Source organism: Olea europaea, unplaced genomic scaffold (assembly GCF_002742605.1).
Source record: "Olea europaea var. sylvestris unplaced genomic scaffold, O_europaea_v1 scaffold1244, whole genome shotgun sequence".
Classification (NCBI taxonomy): domain Eukaryota; kingdom Viridiplantae; phylum Streptophyta; class Magnoliopsida; order Lamiales; family Oleaceae; genus Olea; species Olea europaea.
Window position 1 is genome coordinate 315,780 of NW_019229877.1, and position 19,964 is coordinate 335,743.

The 19,964-nt window shown below is 35.1% G+C and overlaps 3 protein-coding genes across 4 annotated transcripts; 2 read left to right on the forward strand and 1 right to left on the reverse strand.

Annotated features, from left to right (window-relative positions):
- Nucleotides 1–349: 349 nt before the first annotated feature.
- Nucleotides 350–2,879, forward strand: LOC111374406 (60S ribosomal protein L13a-4-like). The gene is made up of 4 exons (XM_022997075.1): nt 350–695; nt 1,641–1,757; nt 1,837–1,924; nt 2,581–2,879. Exons 1-4 carry the CDS (start codon nt 424–426, stop codon nt 2,722–2,724), a joined length of 621 nt encoding a protein of 206 aa, XP_022852843.1. The 5' UTR covers nt 350–423; the 3' UTR covers nt 2,725–2,879.
- A 142-nt stretch (nt 2,880–3,021) lies between these two features.
- LOC111374414 (probable pectinesterase 29) lies at nt 3,022–6,409 on the forward strand. Its single transcript, XM_022997083.1, has 8 exons — nt 3,022–3,069; nt 3,304–3,360; nt 4,694–4,841; nt 4,985–5,162; nt 5,249–5,408; nt 5,502–5,714; nt 5,792–6,039; nt 6,135–6,409. The coding sequence occupies exons 1-8, from the start codon at nt 3,022–3,024 to the stop codon at nt 6,304–6,306; spliced, it is 1,224 nt and encodes a 407-aa protein (XP_022852851.1). The 3' UTR covers nt 6,307–6,409.
- Nucleotides 6,410–7,162: 753 nt separating this feature from the next.
- On the reverse strand, nt 7,163–19,423 carry LOC111374407 (valine--tRNA ligase, mitochondrial 1-like). Of its 2 annotated transcripts, none has more exons than XM_022997076.1 (21): nt 19,297–19,423; nt 17,579–17,650; nt 17,036–17,098; nt 16,742–16,911; nt 16,583–16,655; nt 14,938–15,003; nt 14,775–14,858; nt 14,026–14,103; nt 13,769–13,852; nt 13,554–13,633; nt 12,923–12,980; nt 12,533–12,835; nt 12,265–12,435; nt 11,799–11,998; nt 11,144–11,546; nt 10,147–10,398; nt 9,567–10,067; nt 8,557–8,663; nt 8,023–8,122; nt 7,657–7,802; nt 7,163–7,572 (listed from the first exon to the last, which is right to left on the reverse strand). In XM_022997076.1, the coding sequence occupies exons 2-21, from the start codon at nt 17,636–17,638 to the stop codon at nt 7,401–7,403; spliced, it is 3,171 nt and encodes a 1,056-aa protein (XP_022852844.1). In that variant the 5' UTR covers nt 17,639–17,650; nt 19,297–19,423; the 3' UTR covers nt 7,163–7,400. The 2 variants fall into 2 exon arrangements, with proteins under 2 accessions (XP_022852844.1, XP_022852845.1); XM_022997077.1 differs by having other exon boundaries at nt 17,579–17,646; nt 19,297–19,420.
- Nucleotides 19,424–19,964: the final 541 nt, after the last annotated feature.

The following is a 19,964-nucleotide window of genomic DNA, read 5'->3' on the forward strand; positions in this document are numbered from 1 at the left end:
CCCTTTCTTATGGATTTGACTCTTCCAACTTAATTATTCTTGCGTGATCATTCTAGAAGGTGTTCCTTCTACGTCTCTCTAAATTGCTACAGTAAAACATTTTACACTAACATAGCCTTCAAATAAAAATCTGAATTTAAAGTCATTTTCATCATAAAATGTAGTAATAACCAATATTTACAATCAAATCAATATTTCCTCTACTTATTCTTTGAAAATGAACTTTTGTAAAATAAAATAAAATAAAAATCTATGATTTGGGCCATTAAGAATGGATCTACATACAAATGGGCTTATAAATCAAACCTCGCCCATACCCATATGAATATAATTATCCAATTGCAAAAACCCTAGCTTTTCTTTCATCGTCCCCATTTGATACATGCCAGCGGCAGCCCTGTGAGAGTGTTAGAGTGAGAGAATATGGTTTCCGGGTCGGGTATTTGTGCGAAGAGAGTAGTAGTGGATGCAAGGCACCACATGCTTGGCCGCCTGGCCTCCATTCTAGCCAAGGAGCTCTTGAATGGGCAGAAAGTGGTGGTGGTCAGATGCGAAGAAATTTGCCTCTCTGGTGGACTCGTCCGCCAGAAGATGAAGTACCTAAGATTCCTCCGTAAGCGCATGAACACCAAGCCGTCTCATGGCCCGATCCACTTCCGGGCTCCTTCCAAGATTCTCTGGCGCACTATCCGTGGGTATGGAATTACGGAATTCTTTGATGAAATATGTGTCTTATGAATTTTTATATTAAAAAGAACGCTAGTTGAAGTTTTAATTTCCATGTTTGGTTTGTGTATCGAGGTTTCTGCTTATTTGGTGTTTCTGTTTCTGTTTCTGTTTCTGTTTATAAAGATATGTGAACATCTTGTAGGAGTGTAGATACTTCTATGTAAATTTTCTGTAGTGAGATTTGTTGGATTTGTGAAGATAAGAAACAGATTCGAGTTTTATTGTAATCTTGGAAATTCAGTGTTTGATTTTGTTGTACGTAAAGCTTGTATAGATAAAGTGATACCCTTTTTGGAGTGTTTGTATACACTTTTGGTGTTCTATCTGTAGTGCATAAATTTTCCTTCTGTGAAGTATTATGTTAGACATACCAATTTGAAATTCTGGCTTAATGGATTCCCACGCATATGTCTCTTTACTTTTGGTTTATAGTTGTGGAGCTGTTTGAATGAGCTTTTGCTGAGCTAGCATGTAACAGTTAGAACTTCAAAGATGTATTTCTACTTGTTTTGTTTTATATTAGAGGCTATTCTTCCTATCTGGGATTGCATTTCTGAATGAACGTGTTATCGGATGAATGTTGTTTATTAACATAATTGGTGAAGGTATCGCATGAGTTCGAAATATTACAAATGCTAAATCCTCTGCCTTAGTGGATTTGACGTTTGTGTGGACTGAAAATACCTATTTGTTTTTTATACTTGAAGATCGATTGTGTGGAACTGAAGATATTTTTTTCTTTTGTAAATACCTATTGTCTCTTGTACTTGAAGATCAATTGTGTGCAACCATAGATTTTTTTTATTTTGATTTTGATTTTGATTTTTTGACTTTTTTGGAGCATTAATCATAGTGTACTTTCCAGAGAAGTGATCGGTCCAGTCTAATGTTATGTGTTGATTCACCTGTAGAATGATTCCTCACAAGACTAAGCGAGGAGCAGCTGCTCTTTCCCGTTTGAAGGTTTATGAGGGTATCCCACCCCCATATGACAAGATCAAGAGGATGGTTATTCCCGATGCTCTCAAGTGAGTCTTATAAAGGAGACCATATTATTTTGTGTGTTTTGTCCACATCTTTTTAACTCGTTGGCTTTTTGATAATTAGGGTTCTGAGGCTACAAGCTGGACACAAATATTGTTTATTGGGTAGACTCTCATCCGAAGTTGGATGGAACCATTATGACACAATCAGGGTGAGTTTAGATGATATGCTTTGTTTTTGTGCACGTTGCGAAGTTTGCTTTCTTTCGATTTTTTTATGTAGCCCTTGTTTGAGCCATATTATATTCCTAGGAATGTATTTTTGAATAGTGTATTGATGGGAAATGTGTGGTTAAAAAATAAAGAAAAGTTATAGATTTGCGTGTAATATTATTTTATTGGAGAATGTGTGGTTGAAATGATGTCAAATTACTGTTTAAGAATTTTTTTTGGGAAAAAATGTGGCTCTAACATAGCCATAGTTTCAATTATGGATTTCACCAATGTCACAGAATATTTCTTAAATTTGTATACTGATCCATTCTTTATTGTTCCACATGGATTTACTTCTCAGATGTTTAGTCTCAAGCAATTTGTTTGTGACTGGATCTAGACCTTTTTACCTGTGTTACTTGGATTTATGATGAATTTTCAACTCAGGTCGTTCGAGTATTATGACTTAATTTTCTTTATGATTAATGTATTGAGTTACACTAACTCTGGATGATCCCCAACCAATAAAGTGGGTCTGATATTCGCCTTAAAATTTCATCCCACATCACTATCACATCACACGGGGATGATCATGGATAGCATTATTCAATATATTTGATCATACGATCTAAAAAATAACATTTATGTACTGTAGGAGCTTGAGAAGAAGAGAAAGGAGAGGGCTCAGGCTACATACGAGAGGAAGAAGCAGCTGACAAAATTGAGGGTCAAAGCAGAGAAGGTGGCCGAGGAGAAACTTGGCAGTCAACTTGATATTATTGCTCCAATCAAGTACTGAAATAGGAAGTTTGTTGTTTTAAATGACAATTTTGTTGGGAATGATCTATCCTACTGATTTTGTTTCTGTTATTTCTATTTCGGAGAAATCTATTTACTACCTCCTGACTTCATTTTCAAAATTAAATGCATGTCCGTGTGTTGCTGGTGTTACCATATTGCCTTTTTCTTAGAACAAACTTGCATGGTTATTAGTGGAGGGGAACTCATTTATTTCGAATTCTGGTTTTCTACAAAATCCTTTACTGCTGTTTTATATCTATCTCCATAGTTGAAATCACTCATGCTCGGTAAGCAGATGGGATATCGTCTTTATGGCTCCCTGGATTGTGCTAGGGTTGCACAAGTGAATTGATGATCCAATCACGATCCTACTATAAGAGCAAGAGATCTTTCTCGGTCAATCCCTTTGCCTCTCATTCTTCGAGACCTACATAGTAAAATCTGATTCCAAACCTATTGAAATGGTTTGTACAAGGTTTGCTAAATTTCCCGTCAAGGAATTGGCGTGGGGATGGGTTCAAACCTGCCCTCAGGTCTTATTTCTGTTTTGTTTTATGTTTGTAAAGTTATATTCTAGAAAAATAAAGCAAGCATGTCCCTCGTTTCCTTAGAATCTCAGAGGATGAGAAGGGCTGTACTGTTCCTTTTCCAGTCTATTTTGGTCAATGCAATTGGAATCTTTATGCAATAATCTTTGACAACAATCCATCATACAATAAATTATATTCGAATCTTACAAATAAGTCTTGACAATGTTGTGTTAGTAATAGAAGTTAAAATCATGTTTATTATAGTCTTAAATTTTCAAATTTGAACACATTGCGACGTATAGAAGCATGATTTTTTTTACGTTTATTATACGGTCTTCAATTTTCAAATTCGAACATATTGCGACATATAGAAGCATGAATTTTCTTACGTTATAATCGTCATGGGGTTGAAGTTTAGGAACGAACAAGTATTTTTGGCATGAAAACAACCACGTTTTGCACGGGGATAAGGAAAAGCCAAAAATAGAACATGGCAACCAATGTTGTACTCCATTCTTTCATCCTTAATTCCGAAATACTTTCGCTGAAGTTAAGGATTTTGCTCATATTTTTTCCCCTTTGAGTACTCCTAAATCCACTTTCAACTTAAGAATTATGCATTTTTTATATTTTTTTTCTTATATTCTCCAAGATAATCCCTTATTGAGTAGCATTTAACTTTCTCTATTCTGAAAACTTGATGGTCCCACCTTTTCCTTCAATGTCATTCACTTGAAACTCGTGTAGAGCAACGATGCTCGGGTGACGTTGAATGTACTAAAACTTAATTTAGTTTTTCCTTTCCTTTTTCGAAAAGAGAGCGAACAACTATCTGTCTTTTAAAACATGTTTAGTACGTTAGTTTGGACATGATTAAAGAAGAGTAGTAATGATAAAACTTATTAGTTCTTTTTTCTAAATTTATTTAGTTTAATGTATCAACTGTCAAACATGGTACTAAAGGACATTATCGAGCTTCAATCGAGATATCGTAAATTCAGAAACTAAGCAACTTCTTAGACACCTTCTCTATCCGGTTGGACTCTTCCCTTCATTTTCCTCATCAGTTAGCTTTTCATTTTTGCAACTCTTCACTTTCAACTGAAATTCATCAAACCCCTATATTTTTCTTGGTCATAAATTTAATGAAATGCTACCTTAGTAATTAATTCCCTTTTTCTTAATTTAATCAAACAAAAACCCGTCAACCCTTTTATTTTTCCTTCTCTCTAATTAAATGCACGAACTAATTTTCTGCTTTTTCCTTAATAGAAATATGCATTCTAAATTGACAGAATGTCCAATCTATAATCACTCCTTAATTCCATTTCCTTCCTTTTTTATGGTCATATATGTATTAACATTTTCCATAGAAAACGCTTTCTTGATTGCTCTATGTATGGCACAAATAATGTTACATTCTCTATAAAATCCTAGTTTTCCTCAAAGAATACACAGTACAAGAATCTTGAGGTTTATGTTTATTCATACCTCGGTTTCTCAAAAAAATTGTTCATTATTTCTGATATCACACATTCATTGCTCTTTGACTTTCCCAGTTTCATCAAGTATATAGTTTGTACAAGTTTGTTTTTTTCTAGCAAAGTTCATATTATTCTCACTTTTTCTGCAAAATCTTTCTAGTTTCCCAAAAAAAATTATCATCTTCTGGAGTAAAAATGTCGCCTTTGCAAAGGTTGTTATGTGCATTTCTTGTTCTATTCATAGTTTTGAGTGGCACTGATGGCAATATTCTTAGACACCCTCGAGAATCAGTGATTTATCGAACAATCTTTGTTGATCCATCAAGTAAAGGTAATTTTACAAGTATCCAATCCGCCATTGACTCCGTACCTTCAAACAACAATAAGTGGATTTGTATATACATCAAAGCTGGTATATACAGGTAAATATATGCTATTTCTCCTTCTATATACAAGTGCTTGAAGTATTTTTGTTATTTTTTAATGTAATCTTCATCCCTTTATACAGAGAAGCGGTGAAAATTTCTCATGACAAGCCATTCATCTTCCTCAAAGGAGAAGGAAAATGGAAAACTTACATAGTTTGGGATAATTATGGTTCAATTGAAACAAGTGCTACTTTCACCTCTGATGCAGACAATATAATCGTCAAAAGCATAACATTCACAGTAAGAATTTTCATAGTAACTTCAGTATAACGAACAAGATTTCAGCTTATTTTTATGTGTTTGGATTTGTTTTGAAGTTTCAATTTTATGCAGAATTCTTACAACCGTCCCTTTGAGAACTCTATTAACCCAATGAGGACAGCGGTGGCAGCAAAGATATCCGGGGATAAATCGTCCTTTTATCGATGTGGATTTTTGGGATTGCAAGATACTTTGTGGGATGTTAAAGGTAGACATTACTTCAAACTTTGCAGTATCCAGGGAGCTGTTGATTTCATTTTTGGTTCCGGCCAATCCATTTATGAGGTAATGTTTTATGCGTTGTACTAGACAGTACTGAACAAAATTCGAATATGAATTTGGGGGTTTTGAATTCTATGCAGAGATGCACAATATCAGCTATCGCAGGCGCGCTAAATGGTTTTGCGGGGTACATAACAGCGCAATCAAGAACGAGCCCTTCTGAGACCAATGGCTTTGTTTTTAAGGATTGTAACATAGTTGGGAATGGAAAGACATTCTTGGGAAGAGCATGGAGAGACTACGCTCGTGTCATATTTTATAACACCACAATGTCTGGTATTGTTGTTCCTCAAGGATGGGGTTCTTGGGTAGTTTCATCTGGTCACGAGTAAGATCATCTAGATTCAAGTCTTGCCGCGATTGATCGTGTCATAGAGTTTGTATTGGTTAATGTTATATTTTTCCTTGTTTGGACAAATTCAGGTACCAATTAACATTTGCTGAGTATAAATGTCGTGGAGCTGGAGCAAATATTGCAGGGCGCGTAAAGTGGGCGAACAATTTGAGTGCGAACGAGTTGACTCGATTTACGAGCATGTCTTATATTGATGAAGAAGGATGGATGAGCAGACAAGTTTTCAACATGATGGACTAATGGAGCAACAATTTAATTGATCTTACAATGTTTTTTCTTTATTAGGACATGAAATCTAACATCCACCCATGTGTGTGAGGTTTAATGTTAATTTTCAAATTCCCTCTTGGTATCTACTTGTTCGTTAACATCTCGTTTAGTACTTCATTTTTTAACAACTTTTCAAACTTTGATTTAAAAGTTGTGAATCTAAAAAATATGTGATTAAAATTAATTATTGATTTTTTTAATAATATTTTAAGTTTTGCCAAACAAGCACTTAATTTGAACATCAAACAAAAGAAATTCATACAGCAGGAACATTGAAATCAAACAAATCACAGCAAGAACCATATCGATGCAAAACTTTGAATATCAAATACATCACAAACCGGGCAGCCTTCCTAGCACCAACCACTTCTTCAACACACTTCAAGGAAACACTTTATCAGCATAATATCCATTTTAAGTGCACGTGGAATTATAATTTAAATTAACACTTTTTTATATAATTTTTGTAGGTCTCACCATTTCTACTCATTATTCACACATTCGGTAGGGTACACCTTATAAACATGCTCATTCAATGAGCAATTCAATCCGAGCTCTTGAAATTAAAATAAGTTTGGCTAAGCAGGATCCTATCAAGTACTCTCAAGGAAAATTTAGTGGATGTCCGATTGGCGATTATTTTACAGTATAATCAATCTTGATACACAGTGACAGAGCCACAATTTTTTATTTCTGGAAGCCAATAATGGTCAACGACTCGACGGTTAATGGTAACTGCCAAAGAGAGCGACATTTGAAGTAAACAATAAAGATATTGAAATTAAAAGTTATTTCAATCAAAATCATTACTAGAAGTCAAATAATGTGATCAAATAAAATGCCTTCTTATATGACTCCTTTTTTGTTGCTGTCAAAGTTTCAACATATATATTTGATTGATACTAAATTCTTGCGAAAAACTGGACAGTAATTAATGTTTCAACTTTAGCAGGTCTGTCTTGAATGAGCCTATCCCTCAGGACACATTATGTTAAAACAAACTCACTTGTAACTAAGACAGGCACAAGAATTATAGTCTTTCGTGAAAATTTACATATACTTCTCTAGTTTCTGTTATTTCCTGATGCACGTTCCAATTGCTCGCTAGCTTCCTCAAACGACAAGAGCTCTTGAAAGAGCGATGCAAGCTTCGCCTCGTTATCTTCACGGATATGAGCTGGAACTTTTTCTTGATAGCCAGATGCACTAGTTATTTTTAACAAGCTATCACGTTGCCTGCAAAACATGTCAAGTTATTGACCAGGGAAATGAATAAAATGATGGAACTATTTTCTTTCAATCAACCATTCATTGACTCACTTTTCTATCTCCTCCATCTTTTTCTTGAGCTTCTGGAGTTCAGCTTCTACGTTAATGTTTCCTTGTAGCTTGAGGAATACCGAGAGAGTTTCGTTAACCACATCTACCTTACAACCCACCGGAGCATCATCACTCTCGCTTAAAACCTAAGAAATTTAAGGTTGAAAATTTTCACAATACTTCCAGTAGCATTATGACAAGAATGTTAAAACTGAAAAAAGTTGCTTCGGAAAAAAAAAAAAAAAAAAAAAAAACTGAAAAAGTTCTTCTCTCTTTTAACTTAGATTTTTCAGTGAGGTATTGGTAATAAAGACATTACTATAAGTCTGTAACTACAGGAGATTAAAGATGAAGTCAAATACATGCCTCCAGGGATGATAATGTTGCTAGAGTAGTAATCTCCAGTTCATGGCTTTTAATGATATAGCATGCGTCATTTAGACGGCAACGGACATATGCTGCTCGCCTGGAAACAGAAATATTATCATGTCAATCATGACCAAAATTATGGAACTGTCCATATAGCTTGTAAAGCAATTAGGAAGCCACGAAATTTCTTCTCTGAATCAAACCTCGGAGTACCAGAATCAAGTGGAAATAAAAGCACGAGTGGAGAAAGGAGCATGAAGGTCTAGCCTCAAATAACAGTACAAATACATCTTATTGTTGCGGGACTTGAAAACATGGCGCCAAACATAATTTATGGAAAAGACCAACACTAAGTCCATGTTATATGCAAAATATTGGGTAGGTCTAGACACTTTAATAAACAAGATTAACTCAACTGTTTTTCCTTAAAATTGTCGAGTAATATCTAATCCTCCCTACTACACATATTACATACCAAAAAAAGATAAAACTTATCCAACACATTTATAGCATTTAGTCTATGGAATTTACCTTTCATGCCTCTCCTTTGGTGCTAGAGTTGACCGAAGAGATCTGAGCGATTTAACCACTGACTCAACCATATCCATCTCCAACTCCACGCTGTCATTTGTCCAGCACTGTAGAAAGAGGAATAAGGATAGAATGACAACTGAGCTTATGTTCTAAACAGAATGTAATACAAGTTTGTAAATAATAAAAATAAATTGGATAAATATGAAAAATGACTGCTAAAAATCAACAGGAAGCAGAATTATGGAGCAACCTATACAAAGTTACCAACAGTCACATTAAGCAAGCAGATGCTGGGAAGTTTTGATCAAAATTAGGATTGTTAATGGTCTGTCAACATAAAATTATTGAGCAGAACATCTATTTTTAACAATGTTCTGATTTAATTTTGTAGTACTTGAAATTGCCAATCTGGGGTTTCTTTTACCTTTATTTCTACCATAATACTGGGTTATTTTTCCTTTTGGTGGTAGTGGTGGTGGCTAGCTCAGTGGGGGATCTTGACTCACTAATATCAACCAAAGGTCCAAAATAACATCATGGCAATACTTATATAAAAGCACCGGATCATATTTACTTCTATGTTTTTGCAAGATTTGCTAAGCAAACGAGCCTGAAAACGCTTCTCCTAGCTTGATCTACTTGAACACATGCACCTTTTAACTCTTTCAATACATGGCATAAAGAGAACTCTCCTCTCTTTCAAATGTTAAAAGATGACAACTTCCAAATGTACATGATTATAGTGATGAAACCAAATAATAATGCTCATCCCAGTATGAAGCTGTAACGTAATATATCAGATGAGCTTGTGCCTAAATTCATTTGCTCAACAAACAAAGAAGATGTTTCAAAATCAGGCACCATATTATATCAGACAATAGTAGATTAAAAACTAAATCAAGGAAAATAGCAATTAGCATACAAAATCCATTGGAATGTCAAAAAATGATCTCAACCATTGTTTGTTATCCTCCATTAAATAGCATAGAAATGTGCGTCGATCTTACCTCTACAGGTGATGGATATTCACATATCACAATTGATTCTTTCCTCGTAGAATCTTTTCTAGAAGGAAGACGCTGCCACAGTTCTTCTGTGACGAACGGCATAAAAGGATGAAGTAAACGTAAGCCATTATCCAAACACACCCACAAAGTATCTTGCGCATGTCTTCTTGCAGCTGCAAAATCTGGGTCATTGCTGGCAAAATAGGGCTTGATAACTTCAATGAACACATCGCACAATTGAAACTGCCACCATGAGTATACTGCTGTTGCTGCATCAGAGAACTCGTAAGATTCTAAAGACAACACTGTGTTTGATATGGCTTTGTTCAAAACTGAGAGTATCCACTTGCAGCCAAATGGCATGACATCGGGAACTATCTTTGTTGGAGGGGTGTAATCATCTCCAAGTTTACTCATAGCAAACCTTATAGCATTCCACAGCTTGTTACACCATTGACGATAGCCAACCACCCTTTGAATGTCCAGATTTATTTTATCCGACTGAAATGAAATAAAGTGAAGTTACCAAATTCTCGAAGAGAAAAAAATAATTAAAAGGAAAAACACAGACAATTTTTACCTGAGCTGTGTAGGAAACAAGGGCAAAACGTAGAGCATCTGCACCACATTCAGGTATTCCGTTTGGAAAGTCCTTCACCTGTCCCTCTTTTGCAGTTTTCAATTCATTTGGATCCAAGTTACCCTCCTCCAGCCTTTTGTGAAGACCTTGCAGGGTTATTCCATTAATCACTTCAAGAGGGTCAATAACATTTCCCAATGACTTAGACATTTTGCGTCCATGAGCATCACGAATCATTGGGTGCAAATACACCTGCACCATATGAAAATGCATCTTAATTTGGAAATGAATAAACCACCAATTGAACTTACTGTCTTAAGATTAGAAGCATAGTGTGACAAAACTGATTATCTTCGACCAGAAGTATAGCTGCTTTCTGTCAAAAGTAACAGAAGCAATGAACCAAGCCCATTTTCAACAGATACCCGGTTTTTCTGAGAATTTCTCATACTATTTTTTCAAAATTAATCATAGATAAATGATAGGCCCCAAATTACACACACATATTCTAGAAGGGGAAAGAAGTCTAGTGGACCATTGGCGGGAAGTAATAGAGCTGAATAACAAATTCTGGTAGAAGGGGGAGCCAAACAGAAATCAGTTACTGGGAACTTATATAAAGGCATAGGGAAGGAAGCACAGGAGCACAGAATGAGTCTAGAGTGAAGTAGCCTTTTCTTTTACTGTTATCATTTCCATTTCCTGTAATCAAGTGATCAGTCCTTTCTTTCACTAAAATTTTAGTACTCATTTAGTGTTATTCCATATCAGGTTCTTAATTGTCTTCCTAGGATCTTAACAATAAATACCTTAATGGGCAACAATCGTGGGGGGAAATCATAACAGTTAACATGCGTACAGTGCAACCATCACCATAGTACAGCATTGTGAACATCAGCATGTTATGAAACTTAGAAATGGAAGTTTGAAACGCTTATTTCAATATTCTAACAGTTAAGAACTTAATGGTTACCTACAAAGTACGAAAGGGTCTCACCTTTCTGAAAGGAACATCACCGCCAAGCTTCATTCCCAACATCACCATACGAGCAACCCAAAAGAACAGAATATCATGCCCGGTTTCAAGAACAGATGTTGGATAAAATGCTTTAAGATCATCCGTGTCATCTGGCCACCCCAACACAGAAAATGGGAACAGACCAGCAGAAAACCAGGTGTCCAGAACATCAGGATCTTGTGAAAGCTCAAACTTCTTCCCAGCAAAGATTCTGCTAGCTTCCTTCTGAGCCTCTTCCTTGTTGCTAGCAACCACCCAATGATTATTGTATGCACCTAGTTCTGTCAGTTCATCATCCTCCAATTTTGCGTACCATGCAGGGATACGGTGACCCCACCAAAGCTGCCTTGAGACGCACCAATCACGAATGTTCTCAAGCCACCTGCAATATCCAATGGTACCAAATTCAAGCTCATGCATGCATATGAACATTTATATAAAATGAAATGAATGATAACATGAAATTAAATAACTAAAAACATCAATACTTCGCAACTTAAGTTTACCAGAAATGTCAAAAATTGAAAGTCTGCATATCAAACATAAAAGTAAACTCGAGGATAACATTAAAATAATGTTTCTTTAAATTGGATTTCAGTATAAAACATCAAAGACTGTAAAATTCAGATGATACCTCTTCCATTCGGCAACATGTTGTTTTGGTATTATCTCCATTTTCCTAATTGTGTCGTCCATTACAGCATCAAGAGCTTGCTGGGCCATGCTTTTGCAGTCAACATACCACTGTGGCTTAATAAGGGGTTCCACTACGTCATTGGTTCTTGAACAAATTCCAAGACGCATCTCATTATTTTTGTCACCTCTGTAGAGTGCCTGAATTGCAGAAGAAAGTAAATGTGAACATGCTTGTGATGATTACACATTCCACCCAAGAAAAAAACCCCTCAAATTTGCTGCAATGTTTCAAAAATCATTAGTACAATGTTCAATAAGGCCCTAAACACTATTGGTAAAAGAAGTAACAATTGAAGTTCACAAAAAGACATCAAAGCTATTTGTAACTGGTGTGTGGCACTTCTGCCAGTGCTAGAGCTATTTTAGAGAGTGGGCACAATTATCTATAGATAGGGTAGGAATACCTTTTCCTTTAAAGCCTCAGTCAAAGCCACACGAGCTTCAAAACGTGGCATCCCTACAAACTCAGGACCACCATTGTTATTTATTTTTCCATCATCCGTGAAAATATTGATAAAGTCTAGATTATGGCGCTTTCCAACCTCAAAATCATTTGGGTCATGGGCTGGTGTTATCTGCAAGATAAGAGAGGTAGCCATTGTCATTGAACTTTCTGGAGAAGAAAGAGAAGTTGAAGGACAGCATTTCATAGCACACAAAAATAATCCTTACCTTCACACAGCCAGTCCCAAAATTCATATCTACAAGCACTGCATCACACACTATTGGAAGTCTCCTTCCATTGAATGGATGAATTGCAAATTTTCCATGGAGATGGACGTACCTTGGGTCTTCTGGATGTATAGCAATAGCAGTATCACCCAACATTGTTTCCACTCGAGTAGTCGCCACAACAATCTCTCCCAAGCCTCCTTCCAAAGGATAAGCAAATGATGTCAGCACTCCAAATTCCACGGGGTTTGAATATCCAGGAACCCGTAATGGTGTTCTATCTTTGATTTCTACATAATCCACCTGAAGACACCAACGCAATGTAGAAACTTACGATACAATCAAATACCACTACCTTTAAAGCCGATGGGCCAAATTAGCTCTATCTACCTCAATATCGGATATTGCAGTTCTCAAGATACAATCCCAGTTCACAAGACGGAGATCCCTAAAAAGAAGGAAAGATAAGGAACATAAATATGCAGAAGAAAATGAAGAACCTTCTACAGGAAAACAAGTGGAACAATCTAATGACATTCTGCAGTCAAATGAGGGGAAAAAAGGGTAAGCAGTTTATTAGGAGACATAAAATAGTGAAAAACAGAAGAAATGACTATTGAGCTGTGGCAGGCAAAACACCAACTTTGCATTAAGCAAAGCATAACTGAGTCAAAACCAAAACACAAACACGCACACACAGAAATAAAATGCATCACGACAGATAGAATAAATTCTTTTTTGTGCCTAACAGTGTCATATGAGTAATTTAATCACAATCACAGGAGTATCCTGTGAGGCCAAACACCAATTAGTGGTCCAATCAGCAGGCATAATTTGAGAGGGCTCAGGGTGTGTAAACGCAAAACTCAACCGCTGATATAAATCTTATTGTGCCCCAAAACTGGCACAGAGGATGTTTCGTGACAAAGCTTGGAACCACAAAGAAAGTACAGTTAGTTGCAGCACAAGTAACCACCTAGAGAACAAGGTCAAAACAACAGATGTAGAGATACAAACATACCTATATATAACACCCTCTTTGTAAAGTCTGACAAATGCCTCAGTCACAGCCCTGGATCTTTTTTCGTCCATGGTAAAGCACTATGTGGAGAAGGGTTTGATAAATATTAAGCAGGAAAGAACATAAAACCAATTATCAGAATTGAAATTGAACATACAACACCACTAATAGTGTCCATATTATATTAATGATGAAGTGATATTCAAAATTATTACCTCACGTGACCAATCCAGAGAAGCACCCAAACCCCGTAGTTGTTTTAGTATGGTGCCTCCATACTCATTCTTCCATTTCCAGACCTATTAACAAACTCTGTGAATAAGTTGTGGAAGTTCAAATATATGAACTTCATATATCTTTTTATTTTATTTTTTTAATTTTATGTTGAGAAGTATTTATTATATGGGTAGCTTGAATATGAAGGGGAAAAAAATTATTATAAGAGAATTAAGATACATATGGCTAGACTCACTTCGTCTACAAAGCTTTCACGACCAACATCATGCCTCGTCAATTTCCTTTCCCTCATAATCTTCTTCTCCACAACAACCTGGGTGAGTTTACATAAATGTCAGTTAACTATCATAGGGCAGCAATTTTGACAGACAAAGATAAGTCAACATACATAGTAACAACTCTCCCCAAAATTTTAAGAGCATATTGGCTGTTTGAATGGGTCGTCTCAATATTTTTACCATAACAAAAATAAACTCACTAACTAAGAACATTACCTGATAACATGCCATCATTTTAGCTTCCTACACTTTATACATATACAAAATTTAATCAGATGAAGTGACTGTCTCCACATTTTCTGCACTTGATTTTACAAGTCAAAAAAGCCTTACCAGATAAGTTTTCGTATACAAGTCACATATATCAATCATTCCCAAACTAATTTTGAAAAGAATTATGACATGAAGACAATCTGCATACTACTGTGTCTAATTAATAATCAAGATTCATTGACTAATATCTCAACCCCAAGTTCGTTGTTATGATCATAAGGTATGCATGGCACTAGGATTCTCAAAATTTGTCACCTCTCCTGCCAATAATCTGACACCAGAATGCTCACGGTGAGATAGTTGGATTAAAATAGCCAAAATCTCATGGCAGGGAAAGAAGATAGTCAGCAACTTGTACATCATATTAGTGTAGTAGACAACCAACTTCTCCCTGAAAGAAGTTACAGGAAATAAAAGGTTATAAATTTACAACCTGTGTGGCAATTCCAGCATGATCCGTCCCAGGCACCCATAATGTATTGTATCCAGACATTCTTCTCCAGCGAATAATTGCATCCTGAAGTTGAAATATTTTGACATAAAAAAGAAGTCCTGGATAAACTTTCACAATTGAAATATCAAATAACATAGAAGACCTGTATTGCAGCAGTAAGGGCATGCCCAATATGTAGAGCCCCCGTGACATTTGGAGGTGGTAAAACCTGCATTAACAAGGAGAAAAGTATATAGGAGTAATTAAACTAAACAGACAATTCAAATATCACGTATAGACAGACTTCCTTACTCTATTCCTGCCTTTCATCTCATCTATTCGTATAATGATCTCAAGCTTTTCTTTTCCCTAAATTCAACCCATTGGAAACTTCCTAGTTCCATCAAACTAGAATATGTCAACTTAATAAGAAAGTATGAGAAGTTGTCTTTTTTTCCCAAAACAAGATCAAACCACACAAATATGCCATCATTCCAGGAGAGACCAGCATATTGTGGGTTCAGAGTCCTCATCAGATTGTTAATTCTAAATACGTAAATTAATTCACTGCATAACTAAGAAAGTTAAACACATTAATCTGGGATAATAGATCGTTACACAAGTTATCACGTTAGTAACTGAAAAGTCGCTCGAGCTCTCATGCCTATAATTGAAAACTATTAATATTTTAATATGCAGAGCATTGTTGACCCATTCATCATCAATGGATCCCATTCGTCCTATGTTGACTCTCCTTCCATTTACAACTGCCACGAATGAAAAACATTCACATTTCTATATATCTAAGTTAATGTCTTCGAAATTATAATCTGCTTCAAAAATTATTCATGCGCATATGCAAAGATAAATAATAAATTTGAATGAAGAATGCACGCGTTTCAAGTAAATTAGATATTTTCCACTTCATCTAATTTTGTTGACACAAAGTTTTTGCATGAATAACCGAATTTGAATTTGACACTTGCATGGTTAAAATTATAAAATAGAAAATGAATTCCACAAGCAGTGTGCAAAAAGCACGCGAGCGATTTGGTCAACATGTCCTAGAACCAGGAACTGGAGGGTGTGGCAGCACCATAATAGCCTAAACTGAATGTTTCTATGTATCTGCTACCTCAATAATTTCCAATATAACTCAAGTAATTCAACTTCACATCAAGGTTTACTTCTGTAGGCTCTATCTGAAGATTGATAGAAAAAAAAAATCTAAATATTTTTGTATGTACAAATTATTTTTATCAGTCAAACAGAATTCTATTAATATCACATTTCCTCATATCGCAATTTTTTCCCCTTTATGTTCTTGTTTCTGAGATTCCCAACTATCTTGAAGGCATTACAACAAGCTCCTTGGAGAACCAGGTTAGCAGAACCATTTTTCTTTTTACTTGCTTGAAAACGAAAAATTGGTGAAAGAGCCAAAAATTTGCAATTGATAAACATAATATACACTTGCAATGTCCAGAATACATACACATTCAAGCCCAAATTGACACTGTTAGACAGAGAAAGATAGGGAAACGGAGAGACAGATCTAGAAGATGAGAAAATGGGAAATCACAGTTACACGTTTCTTTGGCAACAGGTCCAATTCAATTCATTTCCTTTTGTAACTATATTTCATTTTCTGAATGGCATTTCAGTACCTCAGGATACGCAACACAGAGTATCCACCTATTCACCAATATAATTTCATCACTATGTTTTAACTAATATTGCAAGTAATAATTGAAATAAATTAAACAACTACATTTTTACAGCAATGCCATAGGTTCATGGAGACTTACAATGACAAAAGGTGGTTTTGAGCTGCTAGGGTCTGCCTCAAAGAATTTGGACTTTTCCCACCATGCATACCACCTAATTTAGAATTTTGAAGGACAAGGAAATATCACAAATCAAGCATCCAATAACAGTGAAGGGGAAAAAAATTATAAGCTCCATACGATTTCTCGACAGCACTGGGATTGAATGTCTTCGCCATTTGACGAGACAGCTTTTTCTTCTCACCCACAGATGTTTCTGGATCAATGTAATCCTCGGGGTTTTCATCCTCGGCTTCTCTTTTTACATTCTTTTTCTTCCCTGACTTGGAAGCATTAGAGGCTTGCTGTGCCTTCGGTTGCACATCAAAAGCATGAAAATAATAAGCAAAAAGAAACAAGGAAAAATAATTGCATTATCCCTTCATGGGTCAGCATACAGAAACTCCAACTAAGAGGGTCTAGATGGTAGATCACCTGAAGTTTAGCAGCCTCTGCTTTTTGTGCAGCCTTAAGTTTCTTCAACTCTTTTTCTTTAGCCTATGAAAAAACATGTCAAATGACACTTGATTTGGTCAACAGTTCAAATAAAATAAATAATCAGGAAAAAAAGGAAAAGAAGAAAGCAGCACCAATTTTGCACAAAAAAATCCAAGTCTAAATCCAAATCAGGCAAATTAAAATAAAACAATGGTCCATAAAAATCCAGGAACTCTTCTCTTAAACAAAAAACTAGCAATTAGGAATTTTCCAGCACTTGGTCTTGGGAAAAATAATGCTGCAAAGCCACATTTAATCATAAGAGCTTAGAACAAAATACAAACTAATTCAATATTGTACAGTGTTTCAGAGAACTTGTATGTTCCAAAGAACTGACTTCGTGTCTAATTATAAAAACAAGTCCCCAACCCCAAAACCATGTTGCCCAACCTAGCCGAAGAGAAACTTGTTATATTCTGAATCCGGGAAAATTATAAATTTATGACAAAAAAATAAATAAACAAAAATTGGTGCTCAGACCCTTTCTTCTTTCTTCTTCTTCTTTTCCAGCTCCTCTAGTGTTAATTCCCGAGAGTCCATTGACGATCCTGCCTATCACGGAAAAATAAGTTGTTTTAGGAAAAAGAAACAACCAAAATTTCCTTTCTTTCCTTAAACAGTATCAATGACACAAAGCCACAAGAGTAGGCAAACAATACAAAGTATTGCAAATTTAAGCTAAAGAAGATATAAGCCCTTGGCGGGCCTACAAAAATAAAAATGTATTCGATTATGAAGGACGGAGATGGAGAGAAGAACATCATAAGAGAAAAATAGTGGATTCGACAGTGGAATTAGATGGTGAGAGTAACGGACGAGTCAGAGATAGGTATGATTCCGGGTATTAAGGACTGGAGATAAGAGTTTAGTGACTTGAAACTTATTCCCAGAAGAATTTTATCATGAAATCTTAATTTGGAAATTAAAGCATGAGATTCGAGCACACAAGCAAACAAGTGAAAGCATGATTGTTATTAATAAAGAGAAAAGCTATAGGGAATAAAAATGTAACGACAAAAAAGGAAAGAAAAGTAAATCAACACTGAATTGTGCATCCTTGACTGCATTTCGTAGTTTCATGCTTGCGGATGAAGTAAATATGAAAGAAGGCAATCTTTCAGCGGACATTAGGGATGGGCACAATCTGGTTTGGTCTAGCTACAAAGAGAACTGAAGTCAAACTGAGCACCATGGGTATCTTAAAAATGGTTCCATCTCTCATTGTTGGAAAAATGAAGGATGAAAAGGAGGCATAGCGATCCTTACATTTCAATATGCATAACACAATACATTGACTTAAAACACAAAAAATGAAAAGACAAGAAAAAGTACCAGAACAAGCCCAATTCACAATTTCTCAATCCAAATGTCCTATTATCAAGCCATCAATTTTGGAAGAATTCATAAACGGGTTATTTATAAATAGACAGTAACGAGTGTACAATAAGTTGACAATACTTATGGTTCCATTGAAATGTGGTCAAAATTAATTTTGGCCACTTATAAATGATTCATTTAAAAATGGAGGCCAATATGCAATACACAAATCATCACATGCAACACATAAGACTCTTGTATATGATCAAGTGTGTTACCGCAAGAAGATAGCATTTTTCAATATATTGAAACCATGATTTTACACAAATCACGGCATTAACAAAAAGAATCAATTGAATCAGATTAAAACTCCGTTGACAAACAAACTGCATTAGCGTTTTACTAAAAAAAAAAAAAAAAATAGTGAAGCACCTAAAGCACCAATCTTGAAAAAAACCCCATAAAAGGTTAAAATCTTGAAATACATTTCACTGCTCAAAAAATAAATAAATTAAAAGGTAAAGAAGATAACTGACTTGACCATTTTACACAAGCAGACGGAAGAAAAAGGGTACAATCATTTCCAATCAAGAATTTCACACCAAAATAGAAACTTTCAAATCCCCAAGAAAATAAAACGATAAATTAACAATCATATGCAATACATAGAACTTCAAAATGCACGAAAATAAAAAGAAATGATATTTTTCTTTTACAGGAACCGAAGACAGAAAAATGTAAAAGTAGCTAAATTTAGTCAGGGAAAAAAATAGATTCATTAAGGATCGCTTTAAAAAAATAAAAAATTACCTACTATCGAAAAAGAGCTGAAAATTGATTTTCAGACAACTGCTAAAAGTTGATGTTTAACTAGTATCTACCTGGGTGGTTTAACTGGCGTTGATCCCTTGGTGGTTCAGGGAGGCTGCTAGGTGGCGGCCCGGGTGTTACAGTTTGTCAGGCGGAGTGAGGAGGGGGTACTTTTTAAATTGGCTCGGTCAAACAATCCATTTTCCAATTTGACCATTTTTATTTTTTTTTTATTCATCACATTGGCCTCTTGTCAATAAAAAAATAATTATGCCCTTATTTATATTTCACAATTACAAAAGTATATCAATTCTTTGAAAGACAATAATACCCTTAATAGTTTAAATAAATTCAGTTACTTCCATATGTAAATTTCAAAATCAGTTTTGCTTATCAGTTTTTTCAATACGGTAACAAAGAATTTTTTCTTTCCATCTGCTAAAATATTGAAATCTCCCAAAATTATCAAAGGTTCAATAAAGAAACAATACTCACAGTCGGCACTGAAAATTGGTAAGTGTAAATACGTATTTTTAATTTTGTTTTAGTTAAATTTACTGTTTGAATCTTTAAATCATTTTTTTGACAAAGGCAGATGAATTTTACAGTATTTAAACACAGATGTATAATTTTTTTATAGCAAAAATAACAAAAAAATTCATCTCTGTATGCATATATTTTACAAGAAAAATTTATAGGTGTCTGTAAAATAAATATTTAAACATTATTTCGTTGAAAA